Source organism: Podarcis cretensis, assembly GCF_951804945.1.
Source record: "Podarcis cretensis genome assembly, chromosome: 12".
Classification (NCBI taxonomy): Eukaryota; Metazoa; Chordata; class Lepidosauria; order Squamata; family Lacertidae; genus Podarcis; species Podarcis cretensis.
Genome location: NC_137181.1, coordinates 46,865,623 through 46,883,249, shown reverse-complemented (window position 1 = coordinate 46,883,249; position 17,627 = coordinate 46,865,623). Strand labels below are relative to the sequence as shown.

The 17,627-nt window shown below is 42.6% G+C and overlaps 1 protein-coding gene and 1 long non-coding RNA gene across 3 annotated transcripts in view; one reads left to right on the top strand and one right to left on the bottom strand.

The window, feature by feature from the left end:
• LOC307199534 overlaps positions 1 to 16,177 on the top strand; it is a 40,464-nt gene extending 24,287 nt beyond the window's left edge. Inside the window, exon 3 of the long non-coding RNA XR_013832001.1 lies at positions 15,589 to 16,177. This is a non-coding gene — a long non-coding RNA (uncharacterized lncRNA). The remainder of the gene's footprint in view (positions 1 to 15,588) is intronic.
• LOC307199408 (collagen alpha-4(VI) chain-like) overlaps positions 1 to 17,627 on the bottom strand; it is a 94,793-nt gene that overhangs the window by 4,803 nt on the left and 72,363 nt on the right. For both annotated transcript variants that reach the window (XM_079947142.1, XM_079947141.1), the window contains 9 exons: positions 15,578 to 15,640; positions 14,278 to 14,313; positions 12,930 to 12,966; positions 10,994 to 11,005; positions 9,694 to 10,187; positions 6,796 to 6,886; positions 4,548 to 5,219; positions 2,633 to 2,729; positions 1,391 to 1,548 (listed from right to left, as the gene is read on the bottom strand). In XM_079947142.1, the coding sequence (XP_079803268.1) occupies positions 1,391 to 1,548; positions 2,633 to 2,729; positions 4,548 to 5,219; positions 6,796 to 6,886; positions 9,694 to 10,187; positions 10,994 to 11,005; positions 12,930 to 12,966; positions 14,278 to 14,313; positions 15,578 to 15,640 (1,660 nt within the window). The remainder of the gene's footprint in view (positions 1 to 1,390; positions 1,549 to 2,632; positions 2,730 to 4,547; positions 5,220 to 6,795; positions 6,887 to 9,693; positions 10,188 to 10,993; positions 11,006 to 12,929; positions 12,967 to 14,277; positions 14,314 to 15,577; positions 15,641 to 17,627) is intronic.

Here is a 17,627-nt window from a genome sequence, read left to right as displayed (position 1 = left end):
TAAAAGTCTGGAACGGATTGATCCATTTTGCATCACTTTCCATGGGAAAGCGTGCCTTGGTTTTGGAATGCTTTGGTTTTGGAACAGACTTCCGGAACAGATTAAGTTTGAGAACCAAGGTACCACTGTAATGTGTGGCTTGGCAGAACACAGATCCAGTTCTTGGATTTATTTCTTGAAAGGGTTGTAACTGAAATGTGCCCATATGCCAGGAATCACATGTGGCAGCATACATGATGGCAGGTAGGGAGTGCACAGACTTGATGACTCAACCCTGAGAATAAGATTGTAACTTTATCTATAAACCATCTATAAATAAAGTTACAATCTTATTCTTGGGGTGTGGCATCAAGTCTGTGTTTTATAGATGGTACCAAAATAGCTAAAATGTGTCAGACAAAAACAAATCTGTGCTGGAGGTGTGGTAAAACAGAGGGGACACTTATACATGTTTGGTGGACCTGTGAAAAAATCAAAAGCTTCTGGAACACGGTATATGACGAACATCAAATGTTTAAGTATAACTTTATGAAAAATACACAAGCTTTTCTACTAGGGATAATGGACACAGGTATAGCAAGAGAAGATCAGAAAATATTCCTCTATGCCACAGGAGCAACATAAATTGCTAAAAACTGGAGAAAAAAAAGAAAGTGTGCCAACAAAAAAGGAATGGCAAGACAAGCCAGTATATTGAACTGGCTAGATTAACAAAGGCAATTAGAGATCACACTAGACAAGAGTTTCAAAAAGCTTGGGGGAAATGAAGAGATTACTTCACAAAACAGTGCCCTAAAATACATACCTGGACTTGTTTTGATTAATGTCTGCAGGAGACTTTGTGGATATTTAAGTTATAATTAGAAAAACCTTAATAATAAAGGAAACAGTTTATAAGAAGTAAATAAGGAGGCCAGATACAGGATAAAGGAAGTCTTCTATTTCGTTATTTGTATTGTTGTATGTTATGCTCACTGTATGTTATGTTCATATTTAATGAGGGTGGGTTGTGTATTGGGGGGTGGGGGTTATGTTACGTTGTAAATAAAATTCCAATAAAAATTATTTTTTAAAAAAGATTGTAACTTTATCGAACATGTAGAAAGACGCAAGAAGAAAGCGCAAGTACTGTTTCTCTGCGGCAACGATGTGATAGACATCAGAATGACTGGATCCATCTATAGATTCCATTCTGGGGGGAAATGGCAGATGATCGTTCTGTTTGCTGCAAACCACCTCAAACTTTAGCACAGCAGATTGGAGCTACCACTGAGAAATATAACTATAGGGGGTGATGGATATCACAGTCGTTCTTTCTGTCTGTCTATCTATCTATTAATACAAGCAAACATACCTACTGTTCTCTGAATTAGCTCAAAACGTCATTCACCTTGAACACCGATGTCTGTGAAATCATCATACTGTTTCTCTTCTTCTCTGTACTTAATGGGTTCTTGGGTGGCTGCCGTAATTTCTTCTTGCATGTTTCCTCTGGCTGATGCTGACGGTGGCAAAGAATCATTGTAAACTATTTCAGGGAAAACGATACTGAAAGGGGGAATGGAGGGCAGGGCGGAAGAGATAAGACTTCAGATATGTTTGGCAGAAGAGTCATACAAAAAATTCTATTATTCTAAGATATATGGATACCCTAGATCAGGGATGTCCAACAGGTCGATCGGGATCAACTGGTCAATCCCCAGGAGGTTGCAGTAGGTTGCTGTCAATGGCGGGCTCATTTTCCTTTGCTTTTACCTAAAAGCACCGGTCCCGGTCCCTCTCCCCTGCACTGTTTTGGTGAGCGACTAATCCCCTTCCCCCTTAAAAGTGCCCCCCCACGGAACCCCAACAAAATGGGCATAAAACAGGGTATAAAATAAGCTCAACAAAAAAGGGGCATTTCCTCTCCTAACAACAACAACAACATAAATAACAACAACAACAACAACAACAACAATTTATACCCCGCCCATCTGGCTGGGCTTCCCCAGCCACTCTGGGAGGCTTCCAACCAAATATTAAAACACAGTAATACATCAAAAATTAAAAGCTTCCCTAAACAGGGCTGCCTTCAGATGTCTTCGAAAAGCTTGGTAGCTGTTGTTCTCTTTGACATCTGGAGGGAGGGCCACTACCGAGAAGGCCTTCTGCCTTCTGCCTTTGACCTGAACCACCACCACCCCCCCAAAAAAAAACTGGGGGTAGATCACTGTCAGATTTAATTCTGAAAGTAGATCACAGTCCCTTGGGAGTTGGCCACCCCTGCGCTAGATCATTTCCAAATACAGTGGTGCCCCGCAAGACGAATGCCTCGCAAGACGAAAAACTCGCTAGACGAAAGAGTTTTCCGTTTTTTGAGGTGCTTCGCAAGACGAATTTCCCTATGGGCTTGCTTCGCAAGACGAAACGTCTTGCGAGTTCTTGCAAGTTTGTTTCCTTTTTCTTAAAGCCACTAAGCCGCTAATCCGCTAAGCCGCTAATAGCCGTGCTTCGCAAGACGAAAAAACCGCAAGACGAAGAGACTCACGGAACGGATTAATTTCGTCTTGCGAGGCCCCACTGTATTGCTTCCTGCTCCTGCTAAAGCCAATGTAAGTTTTTGTCCCTAATTCTAGAGGAGAGGGACATCTACCTGTCAGTCCTCCTCATTAGCTGCTGGTAAGTGTCTCCTCGATCCAGGGTTTCACATTCTTCCTGCAGGCCTGGAGGAGGATAAGGATTCTTTTCTCCTGAGGGAAAAGAAAAGGGAAAGGAAAGCAATGAAGTAAGCACAGAGTTCTCCGGGTAAATCGAAACTGAAAACATGGAATGCCATTGAACATGGTGTTAGGAATTTTCAGATTTATAATCTCTGGACATATTGGGCACCCTCCATGAATCTGTTGAGTTTTTAATGATGATGATGATGATAGGAGAGCCAGTGTGGTGTAGTGGTTAAGAGTGGTAGTCTCGTAATCTGGTGAACCGGGTTCGCTTCCCCGCTCCTCCACATGCAGCTGCTGGGTGACCTTGGGCCAGTCACACTTCTCTGAAGTCTCTCAGCTCCACTCACCTCACAGAGTGTTTGTTGTCAGGGAGGGAGGGAAAGGAGAATGTTAGCCACTTTGAGACTCCTTCGGGTAGTGATAAACTCTTCTTCTTCTTCTAATAACACAACAATTTATTATTTATACTAAATCCTGCCTAACTGTGGTTGAGAGCCACAGCTCCTTTCTTGCTCCAAAGCAACAGCAGTGAAGCTTTAGGAGTGATGCATCCAGGAAACATAGATGGATGCCATTGCCTAGGTCTCCTTTAATCTGCTGTGAATGTTTTGTTTGTTTTTCTAATAGGGACAACACCCTGAAAAACACTCAAGTGCAAACTTTGCAACCTCTTCTGAAGAAGCTTGATGGACATCCGTTTCATGCCAAGCTTCTTCTGCACCAAAACAATTCAAATCCTGCCCCAAGAAAAATTACACGCTGGGATCAAATTTGTGTATTGCTTAAGAGTGCAACCCTAGACATGCTTACTCACTTCTGAGTGAATCTCACCACGTTCAATGGGGCTTATTCCCCTGTAAGTGGGTTAACAGCTGCAATTTTCTAACTGCTCACCTGGACACAATCCCCATTGAGGTCTACAAGTGAGTAGGCATTTAGAGTATGTGATGGCACTGTAAGAGTATAATCTATCCTATAAATCAGGGGTGACCAACTCTCAAGAGACCGTGATCTACTTTCAGAATTAAAAACTGGCAGTGATCTGCCCCCGTTTTTGGGGGGGTTCAGCTCAATGTTGTTATGAAATTATACAATTGAATATAAATATAGATGGGAAACGGCTATGTATAGTGAATACTTATCTACTTTTAAAAAATTTCACCTACGATCCTTTTCTTTTACTTCTTTATTTTTTTCTTTGTTCTTTTTTTCTTTTTTCTGATATCTTTTCTTTCATTTCACTCCTTTATTGTGAATAGCATTTTATACAGGTATAAATAACTGTAGACATGAAAAGAGGCAAAGTATTCTCTAATTTTTTTCCTTGGTTATATGTATTTTCTTTTTCCTTTGTATTTTCTTTTGTTGTAGATATGTATGTTTTCTAATTTGTACTTAATAAAAATTATTTTTTAAAAATTTAAAAATTTAAAAGTTGTTAAGCTTTTTTACAGAGGAGAAAAGGCCCATTTTTAGAGGGGAAATTCCACTTTTTTGGGGGGATTAAAGGCAAGGGACAAAGGGGTCACTCACAAAAAGATGGATATGGATGAAAACAGCAACACAGAGAAAGCTCCATCTTCCCTTCCAGAGATCATACAACAATGGAGGATGGGGTGAGGGGGTGTGGCAGGAGTCAGTTTTAGTGACACTAAGGAAAGGGAGCCAGAGATCGACCGTGATCTACCAAAACCTCGCAGGGATCTACCAGTAGACCGCGATCGTATGGACCGAGGCAAATTTATGTACGAAGCAACAGGTCACCTAGAATGGCAGATAAACAGCCCCTAGCACAGCATCACTCAGTAGCAAATGAAGCCCACCAAACTGCGTAGCACTTACGTTTTAAAAGATTTAAGAAGGCTCGACTGAATTCCAGAGCATATGGCAATTCAAGTTTACCAGTCCTGCCCAGGGCCAACAGGTGCTGCTCTACTGGAGCGCTAGAGAGTTCTGTCATCTCCATATCGTCAACTCTACTTCCAAGAGCTAAGGTGAGCATAGTGAATCCTTGGCACTTGGCTTCTAGTGACATTTTCCTCAGTTTCTCCCTGTCCCAGGAACTTGTCTGACTCCCGAGTATTGTAAAGATGACCCTGTGTTTTCTTGGGTTGGGGGCTTCCAAAAATACATTGCTGATGGTCCAGTCTAGAGCATGTCCTACTGCTGATGGACCTTCCAGCTGGTGAACGGATTCTTCAATGTGCATTTTCATCAGGTTCTTGTTGTCATAGGAGACCAAATCAAACTCTCCCTTCACTGGACTTGAGAATCCGTTGACAGTGAAATTTTGCGGAGCCTGCTGCACCAATGCAACCCTCGCCCCTCCATCCGACTCCATGGGTAGAGAAGCAACAACGAAAGAATCCAACATGTTGCTCACAAAGGTCTTCATGGTCTCAAAGTCCTCACTCCCCACGTTCCGAGAGCTGTCGAGGATGTATGTGATGTCCATGTTGATTAGGATGGGAGGGGAATCCATCACCCGGCATTCTGGAGCAGGGTTACACTTATCTGTGAAAGAAACATTAGGCAGCAAGGAATTGCATGGAGCGTCTGATAAGATGTCTGTAGACACTGCTCAAATTTTGCTTTGCTTCTCTCTTAAAGCTATTTCTAAACAATTATTTCTGAAATGCTCGCTATTTGAGACAGAGAACAGAAAAAAACAGCCCTAAACATATTTATACTCTCTCTCTCTCTCTCTCTCTCTCTCTCTGTCTATATATATATATACTGTATTTTTCTGTGTATAAGACTATATTTTTCCTAAATTTTTGAAGTTTAAAATAAGAGGTTGTCTTATACATGTCTTATACATAGTGCATTTTCTTAATTTTGGGTTTAAAAAGGGGGGGGGTTCATCTTATACATGGGGGCGTCTTATACACGGAAAAATACGGTGTATATATAAGAGAGACTATATTTTATGGTCTATATATTCCAAGTTATATATAATCCTAGCTAATGGAGAGCATGCTCCTTACTTGAAATATATTTTCTTTATACCACAGTTTATTTAGGCCTCACTCAGAGATGAGGCAATGCACTTTTTGTTGCTTAATTATTTAGTTCTAATTATTCCATTGTTTACGGCTGTTTGCATGGTGAGAATACAAATAGACATCAAGATTTAAAACACTAAAAATAATAATACAAGAATGGTAAAATCACAGGCCAGAATAACAATGGAAAATTAGGCAAAAAAACAAATGTCTTCAAATGCTTACCCAAAAAAATGCACTTTCTCCATATGTTCAAAAACTACAGCTGCAAAGTTTAGTCAATGAAGCTGTTAGATTAAACAATTGGCAAAGCATGCATTCTAACCCCAAAGGGATCCTGACCTGAAATAATCAGCAATGTTTTACAATTATTATTAATAGGCATATTTCTAAAAACAACAGGTAAACAGTATGCTATATGAGAGACAATGGAAAAGGTGTCTTTTAAGCTTAAACCTGCGGTCACATATGCATTAATCACCCAGAAGCAAAATATGCTTCCTCTTGCAACGGTAATGGCAAAGTTACACCCTTTCCTCCTTTATGTACAAATTAAATGATAATTGTAGATCATTTATGGTAACAGCCATAGGGTATTGCCCAGGTGGCTGTAATTTTGGCCTGTGAGTACGCTGAAATGCTGAAATATGGGGCATTTGATTCGTATAGACTGGACATATAGGGCCATGCCACTGGTATCCTGGCAACTTATAGGGAAAGGTATCTGCTTTGGGGTGCTCCCAGTTGGACTCTACTGTGATTATGTCATTACCTACACAATCCTATAAATGCTTACTTAGACATCCCACTGATTTCAATGGGTCTCTCTGTCCCTTGCAAGTGGGCAGAAGCTTTTAGCCTCAAGGTCTTTGCTGCCATCTTGACCTGAGAATTGCCACAGTAGCTTTTCCGCTGAGAATAATTAAACAACATTTAGAATACTTGGTGCTTGTTATCCGCAAACTCATCCAACTTCCAAACGAATAAGTTTGAGTTCTGAAATTAAGAAGACCTGTCAGAACTGGTGGGAGGAGGGATTATTCTACATACACTAATTTAAGAACAAACAAAATGAATGGTCTTACCAAAACAGAGAGCACAACGTGAGACCCTGTTCAAGTTCTCATCCTCCTTTGTTTCCCAGACAAATAACTGAAATCGCTGAGTATCATCTGCCTAAATAAATGCAATTTTTTTAAAAAAATTAAAATACATTTAAACAAAAGGAAATGCATGAAAAATGTAGGGTGGAATCCATTGGCTCCCTTCCATTCACAGACAGGTTTTTCTTCCAGTAGATGCTTCCACAAATGGAAGGAGGAAGCTGATTTTCACCCATGCTTCCTCTTCCCATCTCCACCCATTGATAATCCGCTCCAGAAGGTTGAGGGACCCTTCAGAACAGTATGGAAGGTAGGATGAGAGGCTAGGAAGGTTTGAGGTCAACCAAAGTTGACAACCTTCCTCGCATCAATTAGCAGATGATCAGATGTCTCTGTTCATCACCAGGTGTGATCCGTGGTTTTCATAAACAGCGCTTTCTCGGTGTTGGCACCCCGATTGTGGAACTCCCTAGGTAAGTTCATTTGTCCTCCACACTGATAATTTTCAGGTTCCAAGACGTATTTACATTATTCACCCAGTCTTGGGGACATAAAATATGTCCTGGGAGCCAGAGGCTGATATGGTGAGCTGGCTGTGTTAAATTAGGTTCTTATTGTAGATATGGAGTTTTTAGACACTTTAATTTGAAATTTTGTGATTTTTGTATTGTAATCCTACTGGGATCCTAGGAGAGAAAGGACAACATAGAAATAACTACTACTACTTCTACTACTACATTGCTGTTGGAGGATAGGAAAACCATATTTATGCAGAGAATAACTGGAAGGTAAATTAAGGACTCATCGTGTGTTGCTCACACCGATAAAATGGAAGAGAGAGATCTCAACATATTTAACTTGTCTTTCCATATTGTACTCCAACAATCGTACTCCCTTCAGAATTGGCTGGACATCTTTTAAGGAGGTTTTGCTATTTCAAATCTGAATTATTATTTCCTCGAGTTTACAGCTTGCAAAACTGAGAAGAAGATTAAAAAGTTGGCAACCAATCAGAGGAAAATCTGAGACTCTGTAGAAGTCGTTAAATTGTTGGAATGGAAGTCAAGCATATGCTTTCAGTCTCACGAATGCATGCTACGGCAATTAAAAGAAATAGACAATCCTGGAATAAATTATTGCTATTTTCTGCCAGCCCTAACTTCCACAGGGGTTATGACTGAGGCTCTGTTTACAAACAGTGCTATGTAGACTGAGGTGGAAGAAAGCCCAATCAGATACTGGAAGAACAGATTTCTAGGAGTGAAGGTGCAGAGTGAGTTAATGGAAGTATGAATGCAATGTTTCCATAGAGATTAATTATGCTTTCATCATTATATGACTATGTTGAATCCATTCATACTGCCCAGATTTTGCTTCAGTGTGCTGTTTTTTTCTGGTGCAAACACAAATACTCAGTTGGCAATGAATTAAGCTCTAAGTCCTGCAAATTAACATTCACTCCAAAATCTGTAGATGAACTTCCACATCACAAACCAAGATTACAAGGAATTAGAAACACAGAAGAGACCTCTGAGAGTCATCTAGTCCAACCCCCTGCCCACAGCCATCCCTGGGTGGGTTTGAATCACCAACTTTCTGGTCAACAGCCAGACGCACCAACTCATTGCGCCACCTCTGAGGTCCACTTGTCTGAACACGTTCCTGCTGTCTGGCTATTCTGGTGATGTCTAAAGCAACGTTTTTCTTAAGAGATACAAAAGAGCTTCTTGATCCAACCTCGAAAGCTGTTCTACATTTCCCCAGAACAATTCTGTAGGACACTTCAAAATCTTGCTATATGTTTCTTAGGGAGCAAGCAACACAGAAACTAGAGCTGAAACTGAAATTCAAAATTCAACCGATGTCCAATTTCACAATTTGGATCTGTCACTGAAATCAGACCCCCAAACATTGACATTCTGGCTCAGAATTAAAATTTGAATTCCACCAGTCTGATTACCACCTGCTAGACAATAAGATGTTTGGTAAAAAAAAATAGTGCAAAATTTACTAAATGCTGTTGCAAATCAGCTGTCAGGTGACTGAACCCTGTGACTGAACCCTGGTCTTTATAAACAGCAGATGTGATCGGGTATCTGCTTCTGGGATGCTTGTAGAGTGTATATTTAAATGCTCCCACTTAAATGCTTCTTGGGTGCTTTAAAACAAAAACAAAAACCCAGCCCTGCAAGTAGAAAGCTAGATAATAAGCAGATGTATTCTAGCCTGGCCTTTTCCCTGACATGCTTGCTCTCAGTACAGGGATGTTTTGTAGTTCACAAGAACCAAGCAAGAGAAGTACTGAACAGGAGCTTATTTAAGTAGCAAGACCCATTCACTTAGTATGGATTTGCTGACTGATCATTAATGCCAACAAAGGTCCATATAGTAAAAGCTATGGTTTTCCCAGTAGTGATGTATGAAAGTGAGAGCTGGACCATAAAGAAGGCTGATCGCCGAAGAATTGATGCTTTTGAATTCTGGTGCTGGAGGAGACTCTTGAGAGTCCCATGGACTGCAAGAAGATCAAACCTCTCCATTCTTAAGGAGATCAGCCCTGAGTGCTCACTGGAAGGACAGATCCTGAAGCTGAGGCTCCAATACTTTGGCCACCTCATGAGAAGAGAAGACTCCCTGGAAAAGGCCCTGATGTTGGGAAAGATGGAGGGCACAAGGAGAAGGGGATGACAGAGGACGAGATGGTTGGATAGTGTTCTCGAAGCTACCAGCATGAGTTTGACCAAACTGCGGGAGGCAGTGGAAGACAGGAGTGCCTGGCGTGCTCTGGTCCAGGGGGTCACGAAGAGTCGGACACGACTAAACGACTAAACAACAACAACAACATAATGCCAAAAGAGTTTCCGATTGCAGCCTGCTTACCGAAAAGGCTTGTCTCACATTAGGCACTTCCCTGAGGGCAATGACCACAGGTGTGATCTCTAGGGCGCTGAATTCCAATACGGCTGTATTGATGGAGGTGGCATCCTGCGAAGGTCCAGCGGTGAGAAATACTGCAATGTTCCTCATGAGGGCGCCTTGACGATGACGCTTAAAGGCATTCCTGGCCACGAACCTCATGGCCCTTCCGATATTCCGCCTGCCAGAGGACTTCTCCAGTGGAATTCTCTGAACTGCCTCCATCAGAAGCTCCGGCCTTTGGAAGTCAGAGAACCGGATGAGGTACTTCGTATTGGTGTTATAGGACAGAACCGACACCCGTGCGCCAGTCGGGCAGTTGCTCCTGCTAATCTCGATACCCTTCAGCAAAGACGTCATGATGTCTTTCATCCTGTCAAAGGATTCCAGGGTAACATCTCCAGACATATCAAGGGCAAACGCTACTTCAGTTGGGTATACTGGACACTTGTTCATACCTTGCCATTGTGGAGGAGAAGAAATAAGTCAGAAGATTTTCAGGAAAAAATATACCTTTTCCTATATGTTGAAACAGAATCTGTTCACATAATAATAATACAGTGGTACCTCGGGTTAAGTACTTAATTCGTTCCAGAGGTCCATTCTTAACCTGAAACTGTTCTTAACCTGAAGCACCACTTTAGCTAATAGGGCCTCCTGCTGCCGCCGCACCGCCGGAACACAATTTCTGTTCTCATCTTGAAGCAAAGTTCTTAACCTGAAGCACTATTTCTGGGTTAGCGGAGTCTGTAACCTGAAGCGTATGTAACCTGAAGCATATGTAACCTGAGGTACCACTGTAATAGTAATAATAATAATAATAATAATAATAATAATAATAATAATTTATTTATACCCTGCCCATCTGGCTGAGTTTCCCCAGCCACTCTGGGCAGCTTCCATTCGAGTGTTAAAAACAATACAGCATTAAATATTGAAAACTTCCCTAAACAGGGCTGCCTTCAGATGTCTTTTTAAGATAAGGTAGCTACTTATTTCCTTTACATCTGAAGGGAGGGCATTCCACAGGGCGGGTGCCACTACTGAGAAGGCCCTCTGTCTGGTTCCCTGTAACCTCACTTCTTGCAATGAGGGAACCGCCAGGAAGCCCTTGGCGCTGGATCTCAGTGTCTGGGCTGAATGATGGGGGTGGAGACGCTCCTTCAGGTATACAGGACTGAGGCCGTTTAGGGCTTTAAAGGTCAGCACCAAAACTTTGAATTGTGCTCGGAAACGTACTGAGAGCCAATGCAGATCTACTTACCTATACAGCAAGCTGGATGGGATAAAAGAAAGGTGGTTTAATGTCACTTAGTGTCTCTTGGTTTTGTTCATTTACATACAGCATATCCCATAACAACCCTCAAAAAGACACGGACAGAACTTGTGTCGAGCGTTTCGCTTGTTGCGACATTCAATGAAAAATTCGCTTTCGGCTTTGGATAAAGCAAAGTAGCAGAAAGAATGTAGTCACAGCATGCCTTATTTAAGCCGGGAATTGTGAGGTCAGATTTTAGCCCAGCCATGAAATCGTTGGCTTGGTTTGCACATAACATCAAGCCATGTTTTCTTCACGAGTTCACCACAAGTTGTCCCTTAGATCAGTGTTCCCCAACCTTGGGCCTCCAGCTGTTTTTGGACTACAGTTCCCATCATCCTTGACCACTGGTCTTGCTAGCGAGGGATGATGGGAGTTGTAGTCCAAAACCACCTGGAGGCCCAAGGTTGGGGAACACTGCCTTAGATGATCAATTAAATCCTGTCTTGTTTCTCTAAACTATGTTTTGTTTTCCAGCAGCTCTTGCCTTTGTAGGCTGGTAAGCAAACAAGCCATGGTTAAGGAAAGGTGCTGGGTTCACACATATTGCCTAACCATAGTTAACACAAGCAACTATGGCTTCTGATTATGATTTGTTGGCAGTAAACAAACCACAGTTAAGCCACTGGAGAGGGTTTGGACAATCAGCCAAAACATGCTTTAACATATCATGGCGGATTGCTGTGTGAACAAGGCTGTTGAGTAGTTACAGGACTTGGTATTTTTAGGCTTATTTATAAGATAATACTCACTATAGCCATTCTGAGGATTAAAGACCATCTGCAAACTGAAGATTTCAGGAGAACATGACCGGTTTGAGACAGGTCCTAACTGGAATGCTACTAGTAAATAAAGTCAACTTAGATGCAAAAATTATAATGTGTGTATTTGTAAAGGTTTCATAATTTATCGTTTTCTGTTTTTGTACATTGGGACAGTTTCTACACAAAAATGGTAGGTGTATGTTCAAAGGGTTGATAAAATTAGAATGAGAGAGAAAGAGAGAGAATACTTTTATCCTTTGGGGTGTTATTGTAAAAGACAGATCAACACAGTCCAGTGCTGTGTTACTGCTGTCCTCCATTTACACTCCTAACCAAGGGCAGATGCAAAAGAGAGACAGGGTTCTTCCACCTTTAACAGTAGTGTCCATGAAAAAGTTAAACCTGCTGAGATACCTTTTCCAGACAACTATTAAAGGGACACGGGTGGCACTGTGGGTTAAACCACAGAGCCTAGGACTTGCCGATCAGAAGGTAGGCGGTTCGAATCCCCACGACGGGGTGAACTCCCATTGCTCGGTCCCTGCTCCTGCCAACCTAGCAGTTCAAAAGCTGCAAGTAGATAAATAGGTACCACTCCAGCGGGAAGGTAAACAGCGTTTCCATGCGCTGCTCTGGTTCGCCAGAAGCGGCTTAGTCATGCTGGCCCCATGACCCGGAAGCTGTACACCGGCTCCCTCGGCCAATAAAGCAAGATGAGCACCGCAACCCCAGAGTCGGTCACGACTGGACCTATTGGTCAGGGGTCCCTTTACCATTATTAAAAGTGCAATAATCCTGTCTTCTTTTGGACACCACAGCTTTTGAAAGTAAGCTCATTTGACAGGAAAGGGGTTCACTTTTAAAGAAATTCCCCAAAGGATGGAGAATTAAATCTATTTAATAATAATAATAATAATTTCTTATTTGTACCCTGCCCATCTGGCTGGGTTTCCCCAGCCACTCTGGGCGGCTTCCAACAAAGATTAAAAATACATTAAAATGTCACACATTAAAAACTTCCCTAAACATTTAGTGCACACAACCTGTGTCAAATTACAACTATCAGATTGACAAGGCCCTCTGCTAGTCTTTAGTACTAAGAGGAGGTCATTACTTACGGCAGTTTCCTCTGGTGAAGTTTACAAGTTCACAAGGCTGTAGATAAGGGGGAAAAACCGATGTGGTCAATGGTGCAACTCTAGGCATGCCTAAATCACAGTGAGTTCAATGGAACTTCATCCCAGGTGAGTATGCATAAGGTTGCAGCCCATTCTAAAATACAGCTCTCATTTTTAACAGCTACGACAAATTTGATTTGCTGTCAATGAAATGTCAGTTGCCAGGTGGGCATCGGAAGGCTGCGTACAACAATCCTAAAACAGCATGTAGTAAATAAACAAAAGGCAATTAAATTAACCTGATAGAATAAATAACCACTAAGCTGTCAAAAAATGAAACTCTACAGTGGCAGATATTAGTTGGAACTGTACCAGGTTCCATGTTTCAGCCCAGATTTCCCACTTCTCCCATCCAAAGCCACTTCCGACCTCGGGAGGAGGTGGTGTTGCGGGCGTCCCGCCCCCAACACTCGCACGGAGGCTGGCTCCCAGCCCTGCACGATCAGGGGAATCCTCTGCCATGTCATTCCCCTGGCCAGCCAATCGGCTGGCTCAGGGGGTGTGGCTTGCCGCATTTAAGGCAAGCGCGGCAGAGGAGTGTCCTCTTTTGCCGCCGATCAGCTGGGTGAATTTCCCACCCACCCACCCGCCCTTCAAGGTTTCTCCTTTGACCTTGCTATGGACTTCGGTTGGTCACCGTTAAGGGGCCTGGTAGGAATTTTCCACTTGGCAAATTGGCACCAGCCATTTGGTTATTTCTCCTACTTCATAGCAAATCGTCACAACTTCCTCGGTTTGGCAGTTAGGCATTGGTAGGGGTATTGTTATGTAGATGAATGGGGGGAGGAGCGCCATCACCTCCCCCGGTTTCTGAAGGGTAGTCCGGTAACGGATTCTGGGGTGTGTGGCCCCGTCCAAAGCCTATGGAGGCCAGGGCCCAAGGCACACCCCCGAGCGGTGACCCCGGGGGAGTGCCTAGTTGATGTGCATCAGCGGGGCTCCCCCTGCTGGTGCTAACCCTTCCTGGCCTTTCAGGCCAACAGACTGAAGCCGGATAGTCAATTAGGACCAATGCCTAAGCCAATACCGCTCATCATCTGTAACCAATAAAGTTGTGGCCAATTTTAGCCCGTTAACCTAAATATCAGTGTCTTGTGTGTTTATTTCTACTGGTGGGAGGCGGGAACTCGCCACCCAGTGCCTGCTTCACTGATCATTTGTTGCCCTTTCCTTTAGCAAGGAAGAATTTTGAAGCTCGGCCGTTAAGAACACAATTCTATGTATATTTTCAATTTCTAGTTGATAGGTTTCTGGTGTATCAGAAGTGAGGAAGCAGCTTGTCACATACCGTCATTGCTCGTTCGCCTTTTTGTCCTTTATGACCCTGAAAAAAGCAGGTATACCTTTAGGAAATCAAATTACCCTCTTCCCCCATTTCTGTATACACTTGTACATAAATACATACACACATGCTGATGAACACGCCCCAATATGATGTGTGTGTGAGAGAGAGAGAAGAAAGTTTCATATATTTTCCCGGTTTGCATCAGTCAGTAGAGCATGAGACTCTTAAACTTGTAGTCGTGGGTTCAAATCCCACGTTGGGTAAAAAGTTTCCTGCACTGCGCAGACTAGATGATCCTCATTGTCCCTTCCAACTCTACAATTCTACAATTTTATATCATGCTAAGCCAAACCACAAACAAACAAACATGTGGGTTTTCAAGCAGAAGATGGCAGCTGTTTTTCTCTGCTTAGTCTTACGCCCAAAGTAGGGATGGGTGAATATGTCGATTTCCGTTTCTCCTTTTCCCAATCTTAAATTGTGTTCTCCACATTTTCAAATCACTTTACAATTACTTTTATTTTTAAGTCCTCATGAAGTTTCACCAGTATTTTTGTGTGATTTCTCCTAATAATTTTGCTTAATATACACATATTTGTATGCAATTTCCCTTTAGTAGAATGCATTTCTGTATGTTATTTTCATTGTTGTTTAGTCGTTTAGTCGTGTCCGACTCTTCGTGACCCCATGGACCAGAGCACGCCAGGCTCCCATGGACTGCAAGAAGATCAAACCTCTCCATTCTTAAGGAAATCAGCCCTGAGTGCTCACTGGAAGGACAGATCCTGAAGCTGAGGCTCCAATACTTTGGCTACCTCATGAGAAGAGAAGACTCCCTGGAAAAGACCCTGATGTTGGGAAAGATGGAGGGCACAAGGAGAAGGGGCCGACAGAGGACGAGATGGTTGGACAGTGTTCTCAAAGCTACCAGCATGAGTTTGACCAAACTGCGGGAGGCAGTGGAAGACAGGCGTGCCTGGCATGCTCTGGTCCATGGGGTCACAAAGAGTCGGACATGACTAAACGACTAAACAACAGCAACAAAAATCAAGATTCTAGATTGAACTCAAAATCATTCCTTCCCCCACCCCAGATTCTTTCACACATACATGGAGCAATTTTGAAAAGGAAAGCATAATTTGAATTCAACACTGAGCTACTTCTATACTGTGCTGTTGATTTTGCAGATGAAACTCATAGCCGTGTTTTTGTTTATATAAGCCTGATCCAGAAAATATAATTTGATAATGTATTTTCAGCTATATTTGGTTTCACAGTTCAGTATTAATCTGTGTTTTGTTACCATTCTTCCAGGTTCTCCCCAGCGTCCTGGATCACCAACTGCTCCTGGTGTTCCACCACGGCCCTTTAAAAAAATGCAGAGGCCCCATTAAAATAACACAACTTGTTTCAGGCTTCATAAGCGAAAACAAAAGGTTTGGAGGTTTTTTGGGTTGGCTGAAAATTCAATTTTTTTGAAAGTTTCATTTTTTAGGTTCCTTCCAAACCTTTGGATAATTTCAGCTCCCTTGAAGTGAAATTTCAGGTACCAATGAAATGCCGTCCTCCCCCCAGTTCTCTGCCTGTGAATAAAGTTAGGCAGCTGTGGATTCAATTTTATTTCACATTTTAATATTCCTAAAGATAGCAAATGAGCTTGGAGCCTGCTCCTACCAATTCTTTTTTCGCAAGCAGAGTTCGAAACTCCCATTGTTCTAGGCGCATTTTGCGACAAGGAATTTCATAAACACGAGCAGTATCTGAGCTCCGGGTGCAGTACAGCGTTTAAGATTTCAGATTAAAATTGCCACTGTTACTCAGAAGTAAATCCCAACCAAGTTCAATGGGGCTTCCTCCCAAGTAAAACATGCATGGATTGGGGACCTGAAAACTTTCTGTTCTTTTCTTTTCTTTTCAACCCAACATGTTTTGCTTAGGTTTCAGTTGCCTTGTTTAATGTACTTTTAATGTATGATGTGCTTTTAATTTGAAATAATAACAATAACAATAGCAATAATAATTTATTTATTGCCTGCCCATTTGGTTGGGTGGCTTCCAACCAAATATTAAAAACAATACAGCATCAGACATTAAAAACTTCCCTAAACAGGGCCACCTTCAGTTGTCTTTTAAAAGTAAAATAGTTGTTTATTGCCTTGACATCTGGGGGGAGGGTGTTTCACAGGGCGGGTGCCACTACTGAGAAGGCCCTCTGCCTGGTTCCCTGTAACCTCACTTCTCACAGTGAGGGAACCGCCAGAAGGCCCTCAGTGCTGGACCTCAGTGTCCGGGCAGAACGATGAGGGTGGAGACGCTCCTTCAAGGTATACTGGGCTGAGGCCATTTAGGGCTTTAAAGGTCAGCACCAACACTTTGAATTGTGCCCGGAAACGTACTGGGAGCCAATGAAGAAATATACTAGCCAGTTAGTTAAAGGTAAAGGGACCCCTGACCATTAGGTCCAGTCGTGCCCGACTCTGGAGTTGCGGCACTCATCTCGCTTTATTGGCCGAGGAAGCCGGTGTACAGCTTCCAGGTCATGTGGCCAGCATGACTAAGCCGCTTCTGGCGAACCAGAGCAGCGCATGGAAACGCCGTTTAACTTCCTGCTGGAGAGGTTCCTATTTATCTACTTGCACTTTGACGTGCTTTCGAACTGCTAGGTTGGCAGGAGCAGGGATCGAGCAACGGGAGCTCTCCCCGTTGCAGGGATTCAAACCACCGACCTTCTGATCAGCAAGTCCTAGGCTCTGTGGTTTAACCCACAGCGCCACTCGCGTCCCTTAGCCAGTTAGTTACGATGGTTTAAAGAGTGCATGTTAAAGGGTTAACTACCTCAGACTCTCACAGTGATGCTTAAAATCAAAACAAATTTTGGAATGGGATCACTGAAGGGCCCTTAAGTCTTAGGTTTGCGAACTGGACACTCAAGGTGGGTGTCTCTGCTATCAGTTGTATAGGCCTTTAATATGTGTTAATTGTGGTGGCAAAAAGATATAGAAATGATAGAGACAGAGACAGAGACAGAGACAGAGAAAGAGATATATATGAAGGAAAGGGGGAATATGGATAATCTAGGGCTTGTCTGCAGTGTGGAAGGAAAGGTGGACCTTTTTCTGCCTCACCACTTCCAGCCACTCGCTAAAGACTGGAGACGAGACCCTCTTAAGAATATTAGGGAGGCAGGCGGGGAAGCATGGCTTTGTTTTTTGCAGTTTTCAGATGAGGACTAGACCATGTGAAAAATGAACGTAACATTTTAGCCACAGTTCGTTCCTTTTCAGTATTCTTGTTATGAAAAGATGTTCTGTTGTTGTGCCCGTAACCTTTATTTAAGGTGCCTTTTAGCTCCT